Here is a 20,004-nt window from a genome sequence, read left to right as displayed (position 1 = left end):
ATTTTTATTTAGAAACCTATAATACAGATTTTGATTTTTCTTGTATTCCCAACCTGGAAACATATGACTAGGTCTTGTTCCTTCTACTGCCAACTGACTATAATTATGGGTGTTGATTTTTAGCTTGGAATATAGTGTAATTCAATGACCTTCTTGTTTTGTGAAATGCAGGGGCTGCTAGCATTGGAAAGGGACTTGGAGGAATGCTGTTCTCAAGATTTGGACGTTCATCTGCTCCACAGCCATCGGAGACATCAAAAGACACTATAGAAGAAGAGAAGAAGCCAGTTCCCTCGCCTCCTACTACCACTGTGGCAACACAGACTCTTCCACATAGCACTTCTGGCTTTCTTGATTCTGCATGTTAGTTCATACAGTTTGTTCCTTAACTTTATACTGTGTATTTCTAAACTTGAGGAGAGAGCAGATTAAGATATTAACACTGTTCCTCTGCTTACATTTTTAAGATAATCCCCAGGTAAATGCAGTTACTCTGCACTGGTGAGTTAATAATTAAGGGTATTAATAACCAGGGCCATTTAGCATAGGGTTCTTAACCATCAAGCATAAAACAGATCTCCTTGGGGGTAAATAACGATTTTTTGTAGGGTTTTTTTATATGTAGTCCTCTCAACCATAAACAAATTCATGTAAATGTGTCAAACCTATGCTATCTAGTATTGATTTTTTTTTTTTAATTGCTCAGCCAAGGCCATACTGCCCCCTAATTACCTTCAAAATTTAAATTCTGTTGGATCTTCTATGTGGTTTCCAGCATTATCCTAGCTAACTTCAAATAAAGTAGGTACTCAAGAAATGAGTGAATAAGTGTTTAGTTATGCTGGACTTTGTACTAGCGTGGAACATTAATTTTTTCCAATAAATTTATAAGGTTTAAAATCTCTAATATTTGTGAAACACTATAAATATATCCTTAAGTATATATTTCTAGAGTTCTAAACTTGAACCTTAATATTTAAGTATATAATAAAAGAAAACAAATAAGTCAACTCCTATTTTTCCTTTGACATTATAAGGAAATGTACATTCTAAGCTAGCTGCTGCTTTTCTGTGACTATAAAGGAAGAGGAAAATTTTAACTTTATTTCTCTAAAAATTTTTAAGCAGATTTCATTTCACATACTCTGTAGCCTTATTTTCTATTACTCTAAATTTTAAAATGACCAGCATCCATTGCCATCTATAAAATTCACTTAAAATGGAAGTTCAGATGTAACCATCCTAGAGACTAGATCTTTTTCCACAGTCAGCTGTACTCCAGGATGAGATGTCCCAGACATTTCAAATTGGGCCAATAGCATTTTTTAATTTTATCTTATCTCTGTCAGACTCTGAGCATTGAGAATTTCATAATTGCATACATTTGAAAGTTCTTGCCTAAAAATTTCTTTCTTGACTTTGATACTTTTACAAAATTCATACATTAATTTTCTTATGAATACCTATACTGTTGATGACTTAGGTTCTCATTTCTATTTAATATCAGAAATGCTGTTGTGAAAATAAAAAATTCTGTTGTGACATGCAGATATCAAAAGAACTCTAAATTTCTGAGGAAAATCAATTTCAAAGAATTTTGTTAAGATAGCAAGTAAAAGTCACAATTCCATGTAATAATACACAACAGTGATAATAGGAAACATTAGGGTGAATGAAGGAATAAGAATAGGGTAGGATTTGAGCCCCAGAGAAAGGATAATAAAGACATCTGTAAAGGATCTATAGAATCTGAGGCAAGAAAAGTATTTTTTAGTTTTTTTATATTTATTATACTGATTTCAAATTCATATGAAAATCCTCTGATTTCTTTTTTTAGGACAACAGTCAGTAAGGTGATGAGCTGTATTAGATTATTATATTGTGCTAGTTTAACAAAATACATTTTATCATGCTTGCATATAAATTCTTTAATTGTCCTAATAGTAAATTCCTTGTCAATTACAGATTCAACTAAGCATGAGCTAATCGTTAGTCTTAGTTACATATATTCTTCTCTAAACTTAGATGTAACTATAAAAACTGGACATTGCTACAGTAGGATTCTGCGTTTCAAATCAAATTCCCAAGCTTTGCTCTACTAATTCTTGGACTTAATATCCTCTTCAATGTTAACCTGATTTAGACAGTATCTTATGTCTAATTGCTGTTTGGGCTATATCTTATAAATTCATGAAACCTTTCTTCCTTCAGTCTTTCTACAATTTGGTCTTTGTGATTTGGTGTGATTCTGGCTTCTTTCCTTTCCTCCTTTCCTCTTTCTGCTCACATTGATTGCCTGAGTTCTCAATAACCTTTAATTCAGAAGCTACTGACTTTGACTCTCTTGTTCTTTGAGGGTTAGGGGATGTGGACTTTGAGTTCATGATTGATACAGGGTTGCTTTGAAGAGTAACTTCAACTTTGAAACCATGTTATTGTCATCAAGTTAGAGCATCTTATATAGCTATTCTTTATCACTTTTGAAAATCTAGGCTTTTTTTCCAGTGGTATATTATTTCATTTCTTGCACACTCCTGTGTTTGTAATAGTTATGCAAAGATCTATTTCTTTTAGCATTGTTTTGCCTCTAAATTATTAGCCTGTACATGAACTATAAATCTTGGGGATATCTGAGTGTTAACAGATTATGACATGATATTTCAAAGTTAATTATGTTTACATTTTCTATGAAAATGCTCTTCACAAAAACCACAGTGTATACTTCTTTATGTATGCTAGTTTAATCAGCTTATTTGGGAGGATTGTTCTAACTTTTGGCCACTGCATCAGTGAAAGCCATTTGTAGCCATCAGCCAACACTTTACAGCATCTTATGTTTTCTTTTCACAGATTTCAGACTTCAGGAATCGTTATTTAATCTCCCACAACTTCTTTTTCCGGGAAATGTAATGCAGAATAAAGATAATGCCCTCGGTATGGTATATGTCAGGAATAGCATTCAGAATACTATGAAAATGACCTACTCAGAGTTCTTTTGCTCACTGAAAAATTGGATCAATTTTATTAGATCAGCTTGAATGTTACCATTATAGACTATTGTATATGTATTTCTTCCTGTATTTTTTAATCTTAAGTGGTAGTGGTCCTGAAACACTAGTATTGATTAGCTACTTAATGTGAGATCTAGGATATTCCTGTACACCCCCACAAAGAAAGATTCTTATAGAGAGGGGAGAAAAGCATTAGGCCATTTCCTTCTCTGTTGTCCTAAAGGATTCAGAAGAGGTTTACTATTCTTTCCATGTAATAGAGGTAGATACAAAAATATTACAGGTAGATATTTCAAGGTGTAAAGAATTTAATCATTCATAGTTATTTCAAATGTCAATAACATAATCACTTAGGGCTTATAGTTATGGCATGACTGATATCTGGTTTCAACACAAATACTTAATATTCTTTGGAGGTACAGGTTCACTTTTTAAAAATTAGTAACAAATATAAGAGATATTTTCAATCTCAATTTTCAGCAGTTTATAAGATTTCACTAAAGATTAATCTTAGCAGCTTAAAATTGTTTTTACCACCAATTTCTCATTCCTTTTCCTACAACTACTTCCCCCCCCCCTTTCTTTTAATATTAGACTTTAACAAAAAATATGCTGCAGGTTTTTCTTTGGATTTTTTTTTAACCCTGTCTGATTTTTCAAGTTCTTTATTTAATTGCTAATTTTCATGCTTTTTTTCATTTCCAAAAAATTTCTTGATACAAATTCCAAACCAAAACAAACTGGCTTGTTTTATTGTTTTTTAGCAATAGTTTGGTTGATTTAACTCAGTGAAATTCTCAAGAAATTATCTTACATAAGTGCTTTCTCTGGTCCTTACCCATGTAAGTCACTTTCATTAAGAAATAATTTGATTTGTGCTTTTTGAGTTTTTGAAAATGAAGCCATTCATCCACATGTCCTATAATCAAGTAGGCCTTATACCCACTGTCTTAAAACCACCCCAACTTTCTAAGCAGTTTGACCACTAATTCTAACTCTAGCCATCTGATACAGATAGTGACATGTATGTGACTTCCATTTTCTCCTTCCCTATTTTTAGCCATTCAGCAATAATTTAATAAATGTTTAGCATGAACCAAGATGCAATGATAGGCATTAGAAAAAATAGCAAGATAAAACAAACTTCAGTGCTTACTGTAAATACATTAAATGCTATTTTGGAAATTCAGTCTTTCGTAGAGAATAAAGTTGTAGTAAGAAAAGTAGATAACTCAAATAAGTGATAGACTATGTATGATAAGCCACATAGAGTTACATATAAAGAATTCTATCAGTTCTAAGGACTAAGAAATGTTTTCACAGGGGAAATCATAAAAGACTTGGTGGAAGTAGGATTTGGACAGAGATAAAGATAGATTGTAGAGAGAAGAAACAGCATAAGCAAAAACATGGAAACACAGGACTTACAGAGAAACAAAAGTTAGTTTTCTTGAGAAGACCCAAGGAGTAGTAGAAAGGGAAGCTTCCTAAATGTGTCTAGAAAAGATTGAGATGGTTCAATCTCCTGAAATTTTTTTATATTCAAGATTTACCCATAGAAACTTTATTTGCCCACGTTGCCCATCTGTTGTTAAATGTTAGGTTTATGATTGTCTTTCAGGATAGATTTGTGTTGGAAAAAAAGTTGGTGAATATGACAATTATAAAACTCATTTTAGAGTTTATGTTGATTATTTTTTAGATAAAGGATGGTTGGAGAATATTCTTAAATATATTTGGAACTGAGATAATTTTCACAAAATGTAAATAATCCTTGACTGTCAAACAACTAATCACATGAAGTGTATAATAGCAGCATAAAAATAAGATTGACTTGCTAACAAGAACTCTGGACATAGTCTTATTGCTAATGAATCTTACAACAGAGTTTCCTTTACTAGTAGTTTAAATATTTTTCTTGATGTTTTCCTGGGGCCCAAAATTATGCAGTTATGACCATAATAATTATTTGCAAATAAGATAATTTTAATTGTATTTTTTTAATTGAGATACTATTCGCTCACAGCACTACAAATGATTTAAGACTCTTGGGTTACACCCCTCAGATGTATTTTACCACACCACCAAAGCACAAGTAATCCTCAACCTCAACCACAGTCCATTGGACCCTCTCCTGTTTTGTTCCCCACCCTACCCCTTTGATAGCATCCTTTCTGCAGTCAGATTTCTAGGGTTTGATTTGGTTTAGTTTCGTCTGACCCTTTGTTTTGTTATATTCCACATATGGCAAATCAGATAACTTTTAAGCGTCACTGAGTTTTTCAAAATCTCTCTCCAGGCAAGTTATGATACATCCATTTAAATAAGCAAGCCCTGTTTAATTAGTACACATTATTATAGTAAAACGCTTACTTCCTATTTACATGTTTTTTTTTTTCCCATATTGCAAGCCTTGTGCACAAAGAATTCTCTGATGAAAGCACAATACTAACAGTACTTCCTCGCGCTAAGTAGATTGTAGGTACTGACTTGGGGAATGGAGGGAAATATGCCTATATGCATGACTCCACAGCAAAAGAAAATTATGTTTTAACACAGTATAAGCAAACTGCTGAAGATTGGTAAAAACCAATAGTCTTTTCCTCATTTCAACTATTTGGGGATCTCATTCTTTTATTTGTGAACAGAGGGATTCTAGCACTTAGGTACTTGAGAGAGAAAAACAAAATGATGATTTTATGTTCTCCTTTTTCTTTGACCTAACTCAAAGAAACTAGGAAAAAAACTAAACTGTGTGGGGCCTTCCATTCTTGATATGTTAATAAGGTCTGACATAGTCCCATGTAGATTTGAATCTTCTTTGGCTGAGAGCAGACCTCACAGCATAGAAAAGAATGGTGCCATGTAGAAGCTGTGATCTATATAAAAGGGAAAGGGATGAGTCTTAGGCCCACTGAATTCCATTCATCCACCTGAAAACCAACACATGAAGCCAACTGCACTGGCAACCAGACTGCATGGGGTAAACCTTTTAAGGAGGATGGGAGGCCAGAATGGGTTGACCAGATATAAGCTGGCTACCTAAATTCCCATTTTGATAAGGACAACCTACAGATAAGTAGTAAGGGACTGGGAGGGCCAATCTAGTTAAGGACACTAAAGTGATAAGAATGACAAGGACATTTAAAAGGACATTAAACTTTTAGCATCTGGGTGTCCAATATATGAAGGGCAGTATTATACAACAGTAATAGCATGTTAATAAATTTCAGGGACATAAAAGTAAAGCCAATTAATACCTGTTTTAACAGGAAAGTTCTTCCTTTGACTTTGAAACAACAGTTTAACTAGACTCTTGGACTAGGAAGACATTGTATAATGGCATTTGAAAGAGAATTCTTAAAAATTCTGTATCTTTGTGGTCTTTACCAGTATCAATGCATGTGTTTCCCAACTCTTCTGTTTTCTCTTATTCCTCCTTTATAACTAACTTCAACTTGACTTGTCTTCATCATGCTTAAGAATTCCAGTTTCCTCTTTTTTCATCCTCTTGTCTGTTGTGGCAGAATTAACAGACAACAGACTTAACACAAATGTCCCAGGGAATACAAAAGATAAAAAAATTAGGACATATTAGTTTATCATAATTTAAATGAGAATAGCAGTTAAAAATCAAGTGTTTCATGGTCTAATTGGTATGGATTACTTAAGTGTAAACCTGATCTGAAAATGTACAGCTAGATCCATGGTCATTTCTGTCACAAAAGCACAATGGAATAGGAAAAAATATTACCGTGTAAGCATTTTTAAGTCACAAAATGGCATTGTCACAAAATAACTGTTTAAAATAAGCACTAGCTATACGTGTGTGTGTGTGTATATATATATATATATATATATATATATATATATATGAAGTTATTCACAAGAATAAGATTTCCTAAGTGTGATTATTCCCAGTGTAAAACAGCCTTGCTTTTTCTATAACCTCAACTTTCACCAGTTTTTACTTGTAACCACCTCTGGCACTCTGAACAAAGAATGGATTTTTGAGTGTCTGGGTGATAGTGATTTAGGTGTTTTGTCTTGCTTTTAAAATAGACTATTCAAAATACTGTGTGACTCACTGACAGTTATAAGAGTTTCTGAAGGCCAAAATATTTCTCTAAGGATTTATTAAATGACTCCTTACAATTCTCTTACAGCCTTGACTTGATAAGGTGATTTTTTATTTTCTAACAGGTATTGCAGGGACTCTTTGTGGGTGTATTCATTGCATTGTTTGAGGACATCACTGTTATAAGTGAAGCCTTTCCTCCCAAGCATCACTCCTGTTCCTCCCAGTTTAATTTTCCCAGTCACCCAGTGGATTCTTCATTGCACACAAATTTAATGAGCACGTGTATGTCATAGATGCATTTGGAGACCATATGGAGATTAGGGTGTGTTGTGGTGGCCTCTAAAGAATTCAGCCAGTAGGAAAGAAAACATTTTAGGGCTGTAAACAGATGGTTTTCTTACCCATAACGCCACAGAGCCGGTTGATATGAAGGGCCACCTCCCAGTGAAGGAGGCGTATGACCTGTTGTGTGACCTGTTGCACTCCCTCAGGCATTGCTGCTTGTAAACTTGGTCCATAATTCTGCAAGTGGGCTGTATTTCTTATTTTACAAATTACGCATGCAGATTAAATGGGAAAGCCAGAATTTGAGCCCAGTTTCTTTACTTCAAATATAGTAGTCCCCCTTACCTACTGTTCTGCATAGTTTGTTACCTGCAGTCTGAAAACCTATTGCATACAATGAGATATTTTGAGAAGACCAGTCACATTTTATGACGGTATATTGTTATAATCTGTTTTGTTAATCTCTTGCTTTGCCTAATTTATAAATTAAATTTTATATACATATGGGAAAAACATAGTATGTACATGGTTTGTGTTCACCATGGTTTCAGGCATCCACTGTGGGTCTTAGATTGTTTGTCTTGTGGATAAGGAAGGACTACTTTACACTCCATGATACCAAGGAGTTTTTTTGTTTGTTTTCCTTATTACTCCATATTGACTTGAGTGTGCAAAGAAAAGGATTCCACCAAATAGAATCGTGAGCTACTGAGGCTCTTTTGAGGGTTTTTTGTTTGTTTGTTTTGAGATTAGAGTGAAAGTTACTTTAAAAAAAGGTAATTTGAATCACAGTTAATTCAATTTTTATTCTCAACTCTAGTAAATCTATATAGTACATACCATATTGTAATCTTTATTCGTTTGTTTGACTTCTTTTCTTTGCAGTGGAATTGGATCACAGAATTGATTTTGAACTCAGAGAAGGCCTTGTGGAGAGCCGCTATTGGTCCGCTGTCACATCGCATACTGCCTATTGGTCATCTTTGGATGTTGCCCTCTTTCTCTTAACCTTTATGTACAAACATGAGCACGATGATAATGCAAAGGCCAATTTAGATCCAATCTGAACTCTTGAAGGACATTGTTGGCCCAAAACTGATTTTTTTCCTGTTAAAATATGAGTGTCAAGATATGGAGATTTCAGGTTTAAGTATGTTTCAGTTTTGTTTAGGGCAGAAAATAATTTTAAAGCACTTTATTTAAAAAAGAAAAAACATTTCTCAGTCCAAAAGAAGTTATTTTCAATTTTCATCATTTTGATTATGAATCTGACAGAACTCCCTGCAGAGAATCAAGCATGACCTGGAATTGAGGAAGGTTTGGATAAATGTCAGGTTATAAATCACAATCTAATTTCTCCCAAATATAAAGGTATATTATTGGGCTGAATCTAATGTAGTAAACAAATATGTTATAACTCTAAAATGGTCAGGATATCCAGCATATCCCTGTGTAAAATTCCTAAGGTGGTATCATCATGATGTCTATGAAAGATTCCATTTCCACAGTTCTTTGAAAGAAGAGCATAAAAGATTTAAAGTGTGTTGAAATTAACTTGTTTAGAAAACTAATGCTAAAACAAAAATATTTGAACTATTTTTAATTTATTTCCTCTAATTACTTTATTTCAATGTGTGAAATATTACATTCTTTAAAATATTTTTCTTTGAACAATTTAAGAACCACATTTATTTTCTCTAGTGTTTTTTTCCCAGAAATCCATCTTTGTACTCTTCAGATGAATATATAGACACTGTGGCTTACTTTCAGTATTTTTTTCCATTAAAAATTTATGGTTTCACACAGATAACACTAGTTCAGTTATTTTTTTTTTATTTTATTATGTCACATGTACCTAAGAGAACGCTAAAGTTTTCTAAACTTGACTGAAAGTACTGCATAATGGGTACATCTTGTTAACTTTGATGGAAAGTTAGTATGACAGCTACTTTACAGATATAAACATCAATGTGCCAAAAAATTGATGTATATATTGATGTGGCGTGCCACTGACAAATTTTACTTTTAAAGTATTTAAGAAAACATGATTGAGACATAAGGCACAATAGATCAGCATTCTGCGGCATTCAAAGAGTTTTCGTCAGCTGTAATTATTGACACAGTGCTTTTCATCTGAGGAGCTCAAAGTTCTTTAAGATTCAATAATCTATGTAGTAGCTCCTTGAGGTAACTTAAATGAGTGTTCTCTCATGTTACATGTTAATTTATTAAGGCACCAAAACATTTAAAGTGCCTCAAATTAGTTATGGAGAAAACCAGAAGAGCTTAGATTGAAGCCAGACTGTGTTCTTTTATATGCCATACAGTGACTAATAATTCATAGGACCTCTTAGTTTGCAAATAGTAACAACATAAATTGCAATTCATAATTTGGAGAAATGATTTTGAAGCCAATATTTTATCCTGCTTATACATTCTTGGGTTCTCACATACTTGAGGAAGAATTACTTAGAGGGAATGAGTAGCCATCTCTGCCACAACCAATCCTCACTCACTTCAGAGTGGCTTCCACTAGGTTCCACTTAAGGTGCTGTCTTAGTTTATGTTGCGAGGATTCTCTTCGCCTCCCAGTAATTTGTCAACTGGTAGCAGAGTTGGTCAGTTGCACATCTAACCTACTCCTTTCTTTATAAGGTAGTAGAAGCTGTGACGTAATTTGTAGCTTTTACTCAGCACCATCTGTCCTCTTGTTTTTTGACCTTTCAGTGAATTTGCACAACATAAATCACTTCATTTTAGTGTTTAAAAAGATCCCTAGGCTCTGTGACCAAATATGTAACTAAGAAACCCTTGCTATAAAAGACTTTGATGTGATCTTAGCAAAACTGAAACAACCTTTCAAATTTAGAGATTCCTGTGTACTCAGGTCATTTTCATACCCTGTTTATTTTGTAGGTTTAATTTAGTTCTCAGGAAAATTAAGCTCATGTTTCATATGACTCATGTTTGAACTCATGTATCACTAAAAGTACATGAACATATGTTGCTAGATGCTATGACACTAATCCCTAAGCTTTAAGGGATTCATTCTTAACCTCTAAAATGTGAAGAGAGCTTTTGACCTGAGAAGAGTAAAAGTTATCAAACCTCTTAATTTGATACTGAGTAAAAAGAAATATATTCCCATAGCTGTTGGAATATATCTGCTTCTGTTTTTTCATATTGAGAAAACAAAATCAAATTTAACCATGTGGAATTTATTTGAATTCTTGAAAATAGCAACACTCAAAACCCCTTTTTCAAAATGAGATAGTCTGGATTACTGGACAGGTATTTTGTTTTCAATTTATTATTTCATCAATAGAGATGGTGATTTTGATTTTACAGTATCTTGTTTCCAGTTTCTGCATGTTATATCATGGAATGTATTTGTATATACTCAAGTAATATACAGAGTATGTGTAATTCTGGCTTGATTTAGAAGCTAAGTCAGTTACTGAGTAACATTTTGCAACTTTATTCCAGCAAGTACTAAATTAGCCAAAAAGTTCTGTTTTTGATACCATTAAAATTTTATTCTCTATTTTGTGTATATGCTATGATGATTCTTCTGAGTACTAATCGATCATTCAATTTCAGCCCAGCTAGGTTCCTGAGAGTTTTGAAACTTAAGAATGTTTTGTATTAAATCTTGCTTTATCTTTACTTTGAGATTAGCATTTAAAGCCTGTTGTTCATAATTTTATTTTAAGCAGCAATTACACTTGTTATAAAGCAGTGTGACTCTACTTCAGAACGTAATTGCAAAATGGGCTTTTTTTTTTTAAGATTGATTTGTTTATGCATACAAGAGCTGGCGTACAGGTGGCCAGAGGTGCGGGGGTGAGAGGATTCACCAGAGACAGAGTGGGGTAAAGAACAGGCAGAGTGACTGAAATCACTGTTGACGGGAGCATCAGGTGAGACAGGAAAGGTCTGCTGCGCCATGTGAGTTGTTCCCTGGCTGGCTGGACATCAAACTCGTGCTGCAGAGGCTGCAGATTGCTTCATAGTGCTGTGCTTAACCCCTTAAGCCACCAGGGAGGCCCTGTCCTGGGTTTTCTAGTAACTACTCTTTTTTATTATTATTTTTTTTATTTTATACATTTTTTACATCATTTTTCATTTTTGCGCAATGGATGCATTTTCTTCTTGGTTATAGTCCCCCCTACAATTCCCACCCGCCTTGTTTTGATCCTACTCCCTCTTCCCCCACCCCCGAAGTGTGTCTCTGGTTTATAGTTGCTTCTTGATTTTGATTTTTACTCTATTATAATTAGGTTTTTTCCTGTCCCCTTATTTAGGTTTTCTAAATTCCTGCTATGAGTGAGACCATCCAGTATTTTTCTTTTTCTTTCCGGAGTATTTCACTGAGTATGATCCCTTCCAGCTCCATCCATGTTGCTGCAAATTGCCTGAGTTTATCTTTTTGATTGCTGGATAATATTCCATTGTGTATATATACCACATCTTGATCCAGTCATCTCTTTTTAGGCATTTGGGTTGTTTTCATAGCTTAGCTATTGTAAATAGTGCTGCTATAAACATAGGGGTGCAGGTGCCCTTTTGAATTAATGTTTCTGTGTCCTTTGGGTAAATACCTAGGAGTGGAATCGCTGGATCATATGGAAGCTCCGTCTTTAGCAGTTTGAGGGCTCTCCACACAGCTTTCCAGAGTGGTTGAACCAGTTTGCACTCCCACCAACAGTGCAGGAGAGTTCCTTTTTCTCCACATCCTAGCAAAAACATTTGTTTTTGCTAGTTTTTTTTAATATGTGCCATAGTCACTGGTGTAAGATGGCATCTCATTGTAGTTTTGATTTGCATTTCCCTGATTACAAGTGATGTTGAACATTTTTTCATATACCTGTTGGCCACTTGCAATTTCTCTTTAGAGATGTTTCTTTTTATCTCCTCTGCCCATTTTTTGACTGGATTATTTACTTTGTTTTTTGTTGAGTCTCATCAGCTCTTTGTAGGTTTTTGTGATCAATCCTTTATCATTAGTGTTGTGGGCAAAAATTTTCTCCCAATCGGTGGGGTGTCTCTTTGTTTTGGGTTCTGGTAACTACTCTTGTATTGCACATATTCTATAGAAGCTTGCAGACAGTAACTTGTAAACATTCTGTACCCTTACTCACTTTTTCTCTCTACTGTTTATACTTGTTGAGGGCTGACGCCTCCTGGTCTACAAGGCATTTAACACACCAGATCCTCTCTGCATTCCCCAAGGAGTAGACAGAGGGAAAGAAATGGTCAGTGCAGTGTCACAGCCAGTTCCACCATTCATTCCAGTGAAGGCAGCTGAGCCTCTCACAGTGGAGTCAGACCAAACCTGAAGGCTTCACACTGTAAGACTAACTGTAAAGGAAAAATAATTTAATTGCTTTCTGATTAATTACATTGGTTAATAATCTTTCTTCTCACCTATTAATGGGTACAGCTCTGGTCAGTTTTAAAAAACTAATTTGAGTTTATGTCTTTAGTGTCTATCACTTTTTTGAGTGATCTTGTTGGCATGAAAATGGGACCAAAGGAGAAACAATGTGATAAGAGGTGTCAAAGCAGAGCTGAAAGGGGCATGTCACAGCCATTCCCTGCAGAAAAGTAGAATATGACCAAACTGAGTGTTGCATGGCTCCTGTCGTTATTCTCAAGTTGTCTCTTGTCCACCCATGGGTCTCAACTGACTTGGCATATAGTTTCCTAATGCTTTATAATAATTTACTTACATTAAAAAATGTTGCCGTTCCTACAAAGAGCAGGTTTGGCAGGAAACTCCCATTGAACTCTTAACTCTGTTAAATATCCAATCAATCTAGAGAGCCAGTTCAACACACCCTCAGTGTCCTTGCACTCTCCTTTTGTATTTGCATAGGTAAAGGAAGTTGCTAAAGCACTATTTTATAGTGCTGAAGCTAGAGCAGTGTAGAGAATGTCAGGCTGTGGAATTACATCTCAACGGTCTCATTTAGTAAATGCCAGCACCGTGGTAATAATAGCCTGGGTTATATATCCTTTTCTGTCATGAGTGGATTTTGTTACAATTTTCAAAGAATCCTAAAATGTCAGGGTTTGTACAGAGGTCATCTAATCCAGTCTTGTTTTAGTTTTGTGTTAAGGATTTAAGTAACAGTAATGGTCATGAAAGGTGAACAGCAGCATATTAGTTCAAACCAAAGCCTCAGTGAAAGACTGCACAATGACAGAGTGATGGGGTCTCTAAGGACGAATATTATTAACAGTAGTGGAATTCTAAAGCTGGAACAGGTGTACAGATCATTTTCCAAAGCAAGTTCTGCAGAAGTTAACAAATTATCATCTCAAAAAATGTTTGGGAAGTGCTAAATTTAAGATTTCTTTATAGCCAACTTTGGGAGCCTTTGATATACTAAATGCAGTGTGAATCTCGCTAGTGCAATGGGAGGTGGGGGAGTGGGGGTTCTTCCCACAAATTAGCCAAACTTGTTTTTTTAATAGTATATTAGAAAAAATGCTGATTATGTTTAATTCCTTTATTTATTCCTTTATTTATACGGTCCATCCCTTCATGTGATTCTTTCACTTTACAAGTGACTACCTTTACCCTATAAGGCTCACTTGACCAGCTAGTAACAGAATTACAATATAGTATTCTGATTCCTAACTCTATTTTATACCTGACCCTAATAGAAAGAGAACTCCTAAAAGACAGAAACTGCCTCTCATTTTACTTTATCGCATGTGTGTGCTCCTCCTCCCCAGCTCACCCGTCATCCTATGTAACCTGACCCCCTGCATGATGCAAGCACTTGACAGGGGCCTCTGGGCTTGAATCCCTAGTTGTCTCCCCTGTTCCTAGGCCCTTTTGAAAGAGAGTTCCACCAGGTCTGGACCAACTTCCTGTCATGTCTCAGATTCAAAATACCCAGGGAAAAAAAAAAGCAGAAGAAAAATTAAGAGAAACAAAATAACCCTGTAAGCATCTTATTAGTTTTACATTTTGGTGACATGGAAACTTGGTAGGGAAACAAATTCCCCAGTGTTAAATAATGTTTAATGTTCCTTTCATTCCATAGCGTTGACATGTTGGCCTTTCATAAATTCTTAACAAGTAGGTAACTTTGGAAATGGTTCTAACAAGTTAAATAGTGATTTGAAATTGAAGTTTTTGGACAATTGAAGGTCTTTGCTGCTGGTGTGTGTCTGCCCAAAATAGTCTCTGGGCAGATAGTTAACTTGAACTTTTCCTCTGCCTTTGTGTTTGAATAGGAGTGGGAGCATGCTTAGTATTGTCTGTTACCTTACGGTTTTTCATTTATGCATGGCAGGGTACAACCTGTTTCCTCCCCACCCTACAGTTGCCAGGATATGTTAGGGAATAATTCTTTATGAAGATTGTAACTGGTCTTCTGTTGGAGTAAGATAGAAAAACAAGTATATTAATACGTCACCATTAAGCTTCCTCCTGGAAGACACTAAATATCGATGAGGGTCATTTATTTCCTTTGACTCTACTATGCACTAACATCTCTCCTTGACTCTGATAATATTTCATTGTGTGAAAAGTATAGCCATTTTCTGATTTGACTATCATGATTAATCCCAACTCTGCCAGAGTCTGGCAGTTTTTTGCCTCTTGCTCATAGGTACATTTCTATCTTTCAGCTTCTATGACTTACGTTTGCCATAACATTACAAAGTACTGTCAGTGACCAGTCTTAGAAGCAGCCTTTTCCCTTTGTTATACATCCTTTTCAATAGTCAAGGCAAATTGCTTTTCTCAGAACCTCCCATTTACTGAAGCGTTATTCTTGGTTGGTTGGGTGGGTGGTTGGTTGGGTGGGTTTCTGCAGTAATCAGCTTGGATGGCAAGAAAAAAGTAATTACAACTTTCACATTAACATTATCCAGTTTTTATTCTCTGTTGGAATTGGTGCATGCATACTTAATAACTTTAAGAACTGAGAGGTAAATATAGTTTTCTATAGCTAAATTGTTTCTCTAGCCGAATTGACCCCTTATCTCATTTATCAGGAGGAAATAATTATGCTCTACATAAACTTCAAAGTAGGCTATTCTAAGCATTCTTGGGAACGTAATCCTCCTGATCCTATGCAGTTTATGGTGATTTTCCCAAAAGTTTATGAAGAGTAAAAGACATTAAAATCTACCTATGTATGAGCTATAGCAACCACACCACTTCCTGTTAGGGTTGGTGGCCACAGTGGCACACTGTCAGAGGATAAAGGACACATATAGGAAAAGATTGATACATTCTGATTTTGTAGAGATCTATCTACTTCTCAGTCCAAAAGTGTTCCAAAGATCTTAACTCTCAAACTTTCAGGCTAATTTGAATTTGTGATAACATAGAAAACTCTAAGAACCCATGTAGATTGAAACCAACTACTACTACGTTTCTACTTCTCATCCTCCCACCCTTTGGTTGGTGCCAGAGTGACTGGTTTTAGATGTAAGTGGTAAGAATCCAGAAATTTCACTGTTAAAAAAAAGTAATTTCCTGACGTGTTATTGGCCGTAGGTTGGGAAATAAATGGCGATGGTATAGAAACTACATATAGAATTGATGCAGGACAGTATGGGGAGAAAGAAAAGGCAAATAGGGAAGGAAAGAGACTTGCTGCATGGTCATGCTGGCCTGGTGGCTTAGACATTCCAGAGAAGTTAGCCCAGAGGCTGTGTTTCTAAGAAAGGGAAAGTAGGGTCACCTAGGTTTGATCATAAAATTCCTAGTGACACAGCATGATATGAGTATGGAGTCATCTGTGGTCAAACCCCACCCCTTTCTCCTGTGACGTGAAAGTACGTCCATCTGCTAGGGGAGAGAAGAATGTATATATATGTGAGCAGGGCTGAGCCAACCCTGCCCTACTTTTCCCAGTTACACTTTCCTTTTATTAAGCTATTTTGGGATGAGTTTTTGAGTTCAAATTAATAGTCATTTGACCAAATACAACCTCCACATTCCTAATGGAAATTTTGTCTTTAAGGCAAGATCTGGCGAAGCTTATCTTTAGTCCTCCTGTTGAAATTAATTACTGTTTGTGAGTACCCTATGATAGCCCATTCGGGCTGCTATAAGCAGAAATACCATACACTAGGTGATTTATAACCAGTTCCCACCATTCAAGAGACTGGGAATTCCAGGGTCTTGGCCACAGTAGATTCAGTATGTGATGAGAACCAGCTTCCTCATTGACTACCGCTTCTCACTATAACCTCACATGGCAAAAGGGACAAGGGACCCCTCTAGGGTCTTTTCTATAAAGGCACCAATCTCTTCATGAGAACTCCAGCCTCATGACCTCACTTCCCAAGGGCCCCACCACCAAACACTATCACATAGGGAATTATGTCTCAACATAGTTGGGGGAGACACTCAACCCATAGGACCTTCCATTAACAATGTGTACCTCAGTAATTACACCAGTTTCACCATGTCTGAATCTAGGGGTTGGATGACCTGTCTCTCAACACTCGTTTGCAAGCTCTCTGAAGGTAGGAAGCATGTCTTGCCATTGGGCCACAGGCACCAGATCATAGATGCTTAAGTCATTGAATTATATCTAGACTAGTACTATGTACCAGGTTCTATTCTAAGTGTTAGGAATAAGCATGAATTGAAAATATGTAAAAATCTTTTGATGTAGTTTAATATTCTAGTAGGAAAATTATGTGGCCAAATTTCATGAAAATTGTGAAGACAACATGAGAATGGGTCTCAGAAAAAGGGACCTTAAACTTTTTACAACCAAAAAAAAAACCAAATTGAGATCTTAGGATGCAGCAGAAAAGTGGGATGTATCAGGACTAAGGTAAATGTATCAGTTGGGGGTATGATCTTAAATATAACAACACGCTCTCCAGTGGTGTGCCCCATGGTATCTCAGATGCAGTTTCCCCCTCACAGAGACCTCATAGTATCTCCTTTCAGATGCTGTTCCCTAAACATAACTGTATGTTCACCTCTCTACCTTTGCACTTGCTGTCTCCTCACCCTAGATTATGTTATATTTTTCCCATTTATTGAACTTTATTTTGAAGTCAGCAATCACTGCCTTGGTGAAATGGGGTGGGGGAGCCAGTGATTTCCCCCTGCCTTCTGCTGCAGATTATTTTGTCTCCATACCAGATGTTCATTTGTGATTCACTCTCTGCAAGTGAAGCAATGGAAGGGAGGAGAGCAAAGAAAAAAAATGGGACTCATGGGATATGATAGTTGGTCAATTTGTTTTGTGGGACACACTAACATTTTGTGTTTTTTTCTAAAGAAGGAACAGTTCCAAATCTCAAGTAAATAGCTAATTTTGGTATTGCAACTGTTTTGAAGGTTAAGAATCACAGTTTATACACACACACACACATATATATATACACATCATTAAATATATGTATACACACACAAAGTATAGCCATGTTCTGATGCTTAGACTGTCATGATTAATCCCAACTCTGCCAGTTAATGCATCCCAAGGTAAGTCCCTACATAAAACTTTTGTCTGTGATGGTTGGCTGACCCTGTTGTACCAAAGACGACTTCAGATACCACAGCACAGTGAGGGAAGGGCTAGCCTGGAAGAGAAAGTGTTTCCACAGGTGGTGACAGTGGTAAGTTGCTTAGGCAGTGAAAACAACTAGGGTGTCTGGTGGAGACTGAGTGAGTCTGGCTCATCATACTAATGCCAATTTGCAGACAGAACACGCAAACATTAAATCCTGTAAATTTTTCTCAACTAGATTTGTGATTGTAAAGATTTGCTCCCACCACCCATTTCAAAGGAATATCTGCTCATTTTCTCCTCTCGCTACTGTAAAAAGAATTAAGGACATGCACACATACATACATAAATACACACACACACACACACTGTGTATAAGCTTACTAGTTTGTCAAGTTTATTAAAAATGTTCAATCATGTGACTTTCATTAAAATCATTATTTACCTATTTGCTAGCTACCCCACACTGTTCTAGATGCTTTAAATATATTTCCTCATTTCATATTCAAAATACTCCTAGGAGGTAGGTACTTTTGTTAGACCTTATTTTTAAACAAGGAAACAAAGACACAGAAAAGTATGGATAATCAGTCCCAGGTCCCACAGCAACGAGGTGATGGTGGAGTCCGTTGTGTGTGCTTAGACCAGCGCCCCACTGCCTCTTCCAGTGTGTCGTGTGGGGATGCATTCTCCATGGGTCACAGGACCAGGCTCCACATAAATCTATATTTAGTGGCCTGAGACTTATAACTCAGAATTAGTTTGTGGCCTTGGTTGCTGGTAAAAATAACCACAGTGCTTGCAAGTGGATACAAGTGAGCATTTCATGAGGAAGAATAAACCAACATGATCACATCCTGCTATGCCTCCATCAGGGCTGTGAGCTGAATGGCTAATGTTTTGATAAATGAGTTGCCCAGTAAGTATATTCTTACCTGTATTTCTTTCAGTGTATATAGCAGCTAAATATTCTTACCCACGAATAAAATAATCATGGGAGTGGTCAATACACATTCCCTTGGCTTGAAAGGAACCGAAAATATCCTATATTATAATATCCTATATTATAATCTGTCATAATCCTGTTTTAATAACCCATTAAATTTAATGATTTAATAATCCATTAAAGCCACAGTTTTAATAAGTTTTTTGCCCAGAATTCAGAATTGAAGTCATTCAACAATTCTTAATTATATGTTAAACGAAAGAGAGAGAGTGTTTCACTCAGGTTCTTGACTGTATAGAGGTCCCTAAAGAGTGTATAAATCTTAAATTTAAAAATTGCCATCAAAAGGAGCTGGAATCCCCTTTAGTATTTAGATTTAGTAAATATTTTTTTTTACATTTCTCTAAGAGGCTTGTAAGACTCAGATTTCCACTTATCTGAGGTTTGTTGAGCCCTATAACCACAAAATTTAACAATATTTAAGGCAAGACTCAGAAGTACTGTGACATTTGTAGAAAGTATTTCTCATGATATTCTTGAGACAAATAATATAAGAAAAATCATCAAATTTGTTTTGTGTCATTTTCCCGGACTTAAAAATGCTGTCCTAACTTTATATCATATGCTTAATTTATTGTAACAGGTTTCTTTTGTTACCCATTTTGCCTTAACTTTCATTAATTTCTTGCTTATAAATAAATCCCTAATATTTGTAGTCTACTGTGTTGCCAAATAAAAGCCAAATGTCATATAAAAACCTCCACCTTCATCATTCTCTATTCAGAGAATCTAATTTATGATTTTGGCAACACTGCTCAGCAAACCAGTGAGATCATTGAATTAACAGCTATCCTATTCACAGCTCATCTTTATCTTTTACTAACTAGATTGTATAACCCGGTCTTTGCCCTGATAATTAAATATTTCATCACCCATGTGCCTTCAACTTCATTGCTTAAAACTTGCCCCACATTTTGCTTTTAGCCTTTGTCCTACTTTTTGGTATGTCACTAAAACAGGCTAAGCATTCAATAAACTATGCTATTCAGATTCTTGCATAACATTCTAGTTGAGAACACAGTAGCCTTTTTGTTGCAAGCTAAAGAATGTTCTCATTTATGAGGTGGCAGAAACCTCAGACATTACCTAGGTGTGTATACTGTACTACATTTTAAAAAT

The 20,004-nt window shown here is 35.6% G+C and overlaps 1 protein-coding gene across 5 annotated transcripts in view; it reads left to right on the top strand.

Annotated features, from left to right (window-relative positions):
- The window catches only part of DDHD1 (DDHD domain containing 1), a 74,505-nt gene extending 65,323 nt beyond the window's left edge, over positions 1-9,182 (top strand). For 3 of the 5 annotated variants that reach the window (XM_037503360.2, XM_054690436.1, XM_054690435.1), the window contains 3 exons: positions 172-363; positions 2,851-2,934; positions 8,263-9,182. In XM_037503360.2, the coding sequence (XP_037359257.1) occupies positions 172-363; positions 2,851-2,934; positions 8,263-8,444 (458 nt within the window). In that variant the 3' untranslated portion in view covers positions 8,445-9,182. The remainder of the gene's footprint in view (positions 1-171; positions 364-2,850; positions 2,935-8,262) is intronic. The other 2 variants (XM_037503361.1, XM_054690444.1) reach the window with 1 other exon arrangement.
- Positions 9,183-20,004: the final 10,822 nt, after the last annotated feature.

Source organism: Talpa occidentalis, unplaced genomic scaffold (genome assembly GCF_014898055.3).
Source record: "Talpa occidentalis isolate TD23 unplaced genomic scaffold, MPIMG_talOcc4v2.1 talOcc4.11, whole genome shotgun sequence".
Classification (NCBI taxonomy): domain Eukaryota; kingdom Metazoa; phylum Chordata; class Mammalia; order Eulipotyphla; family Talpidae; genus Talpa; species Talpa occidentalis.
This window is presented reverse-complemented; position numbering and strand designations above follow the sequence as displayed.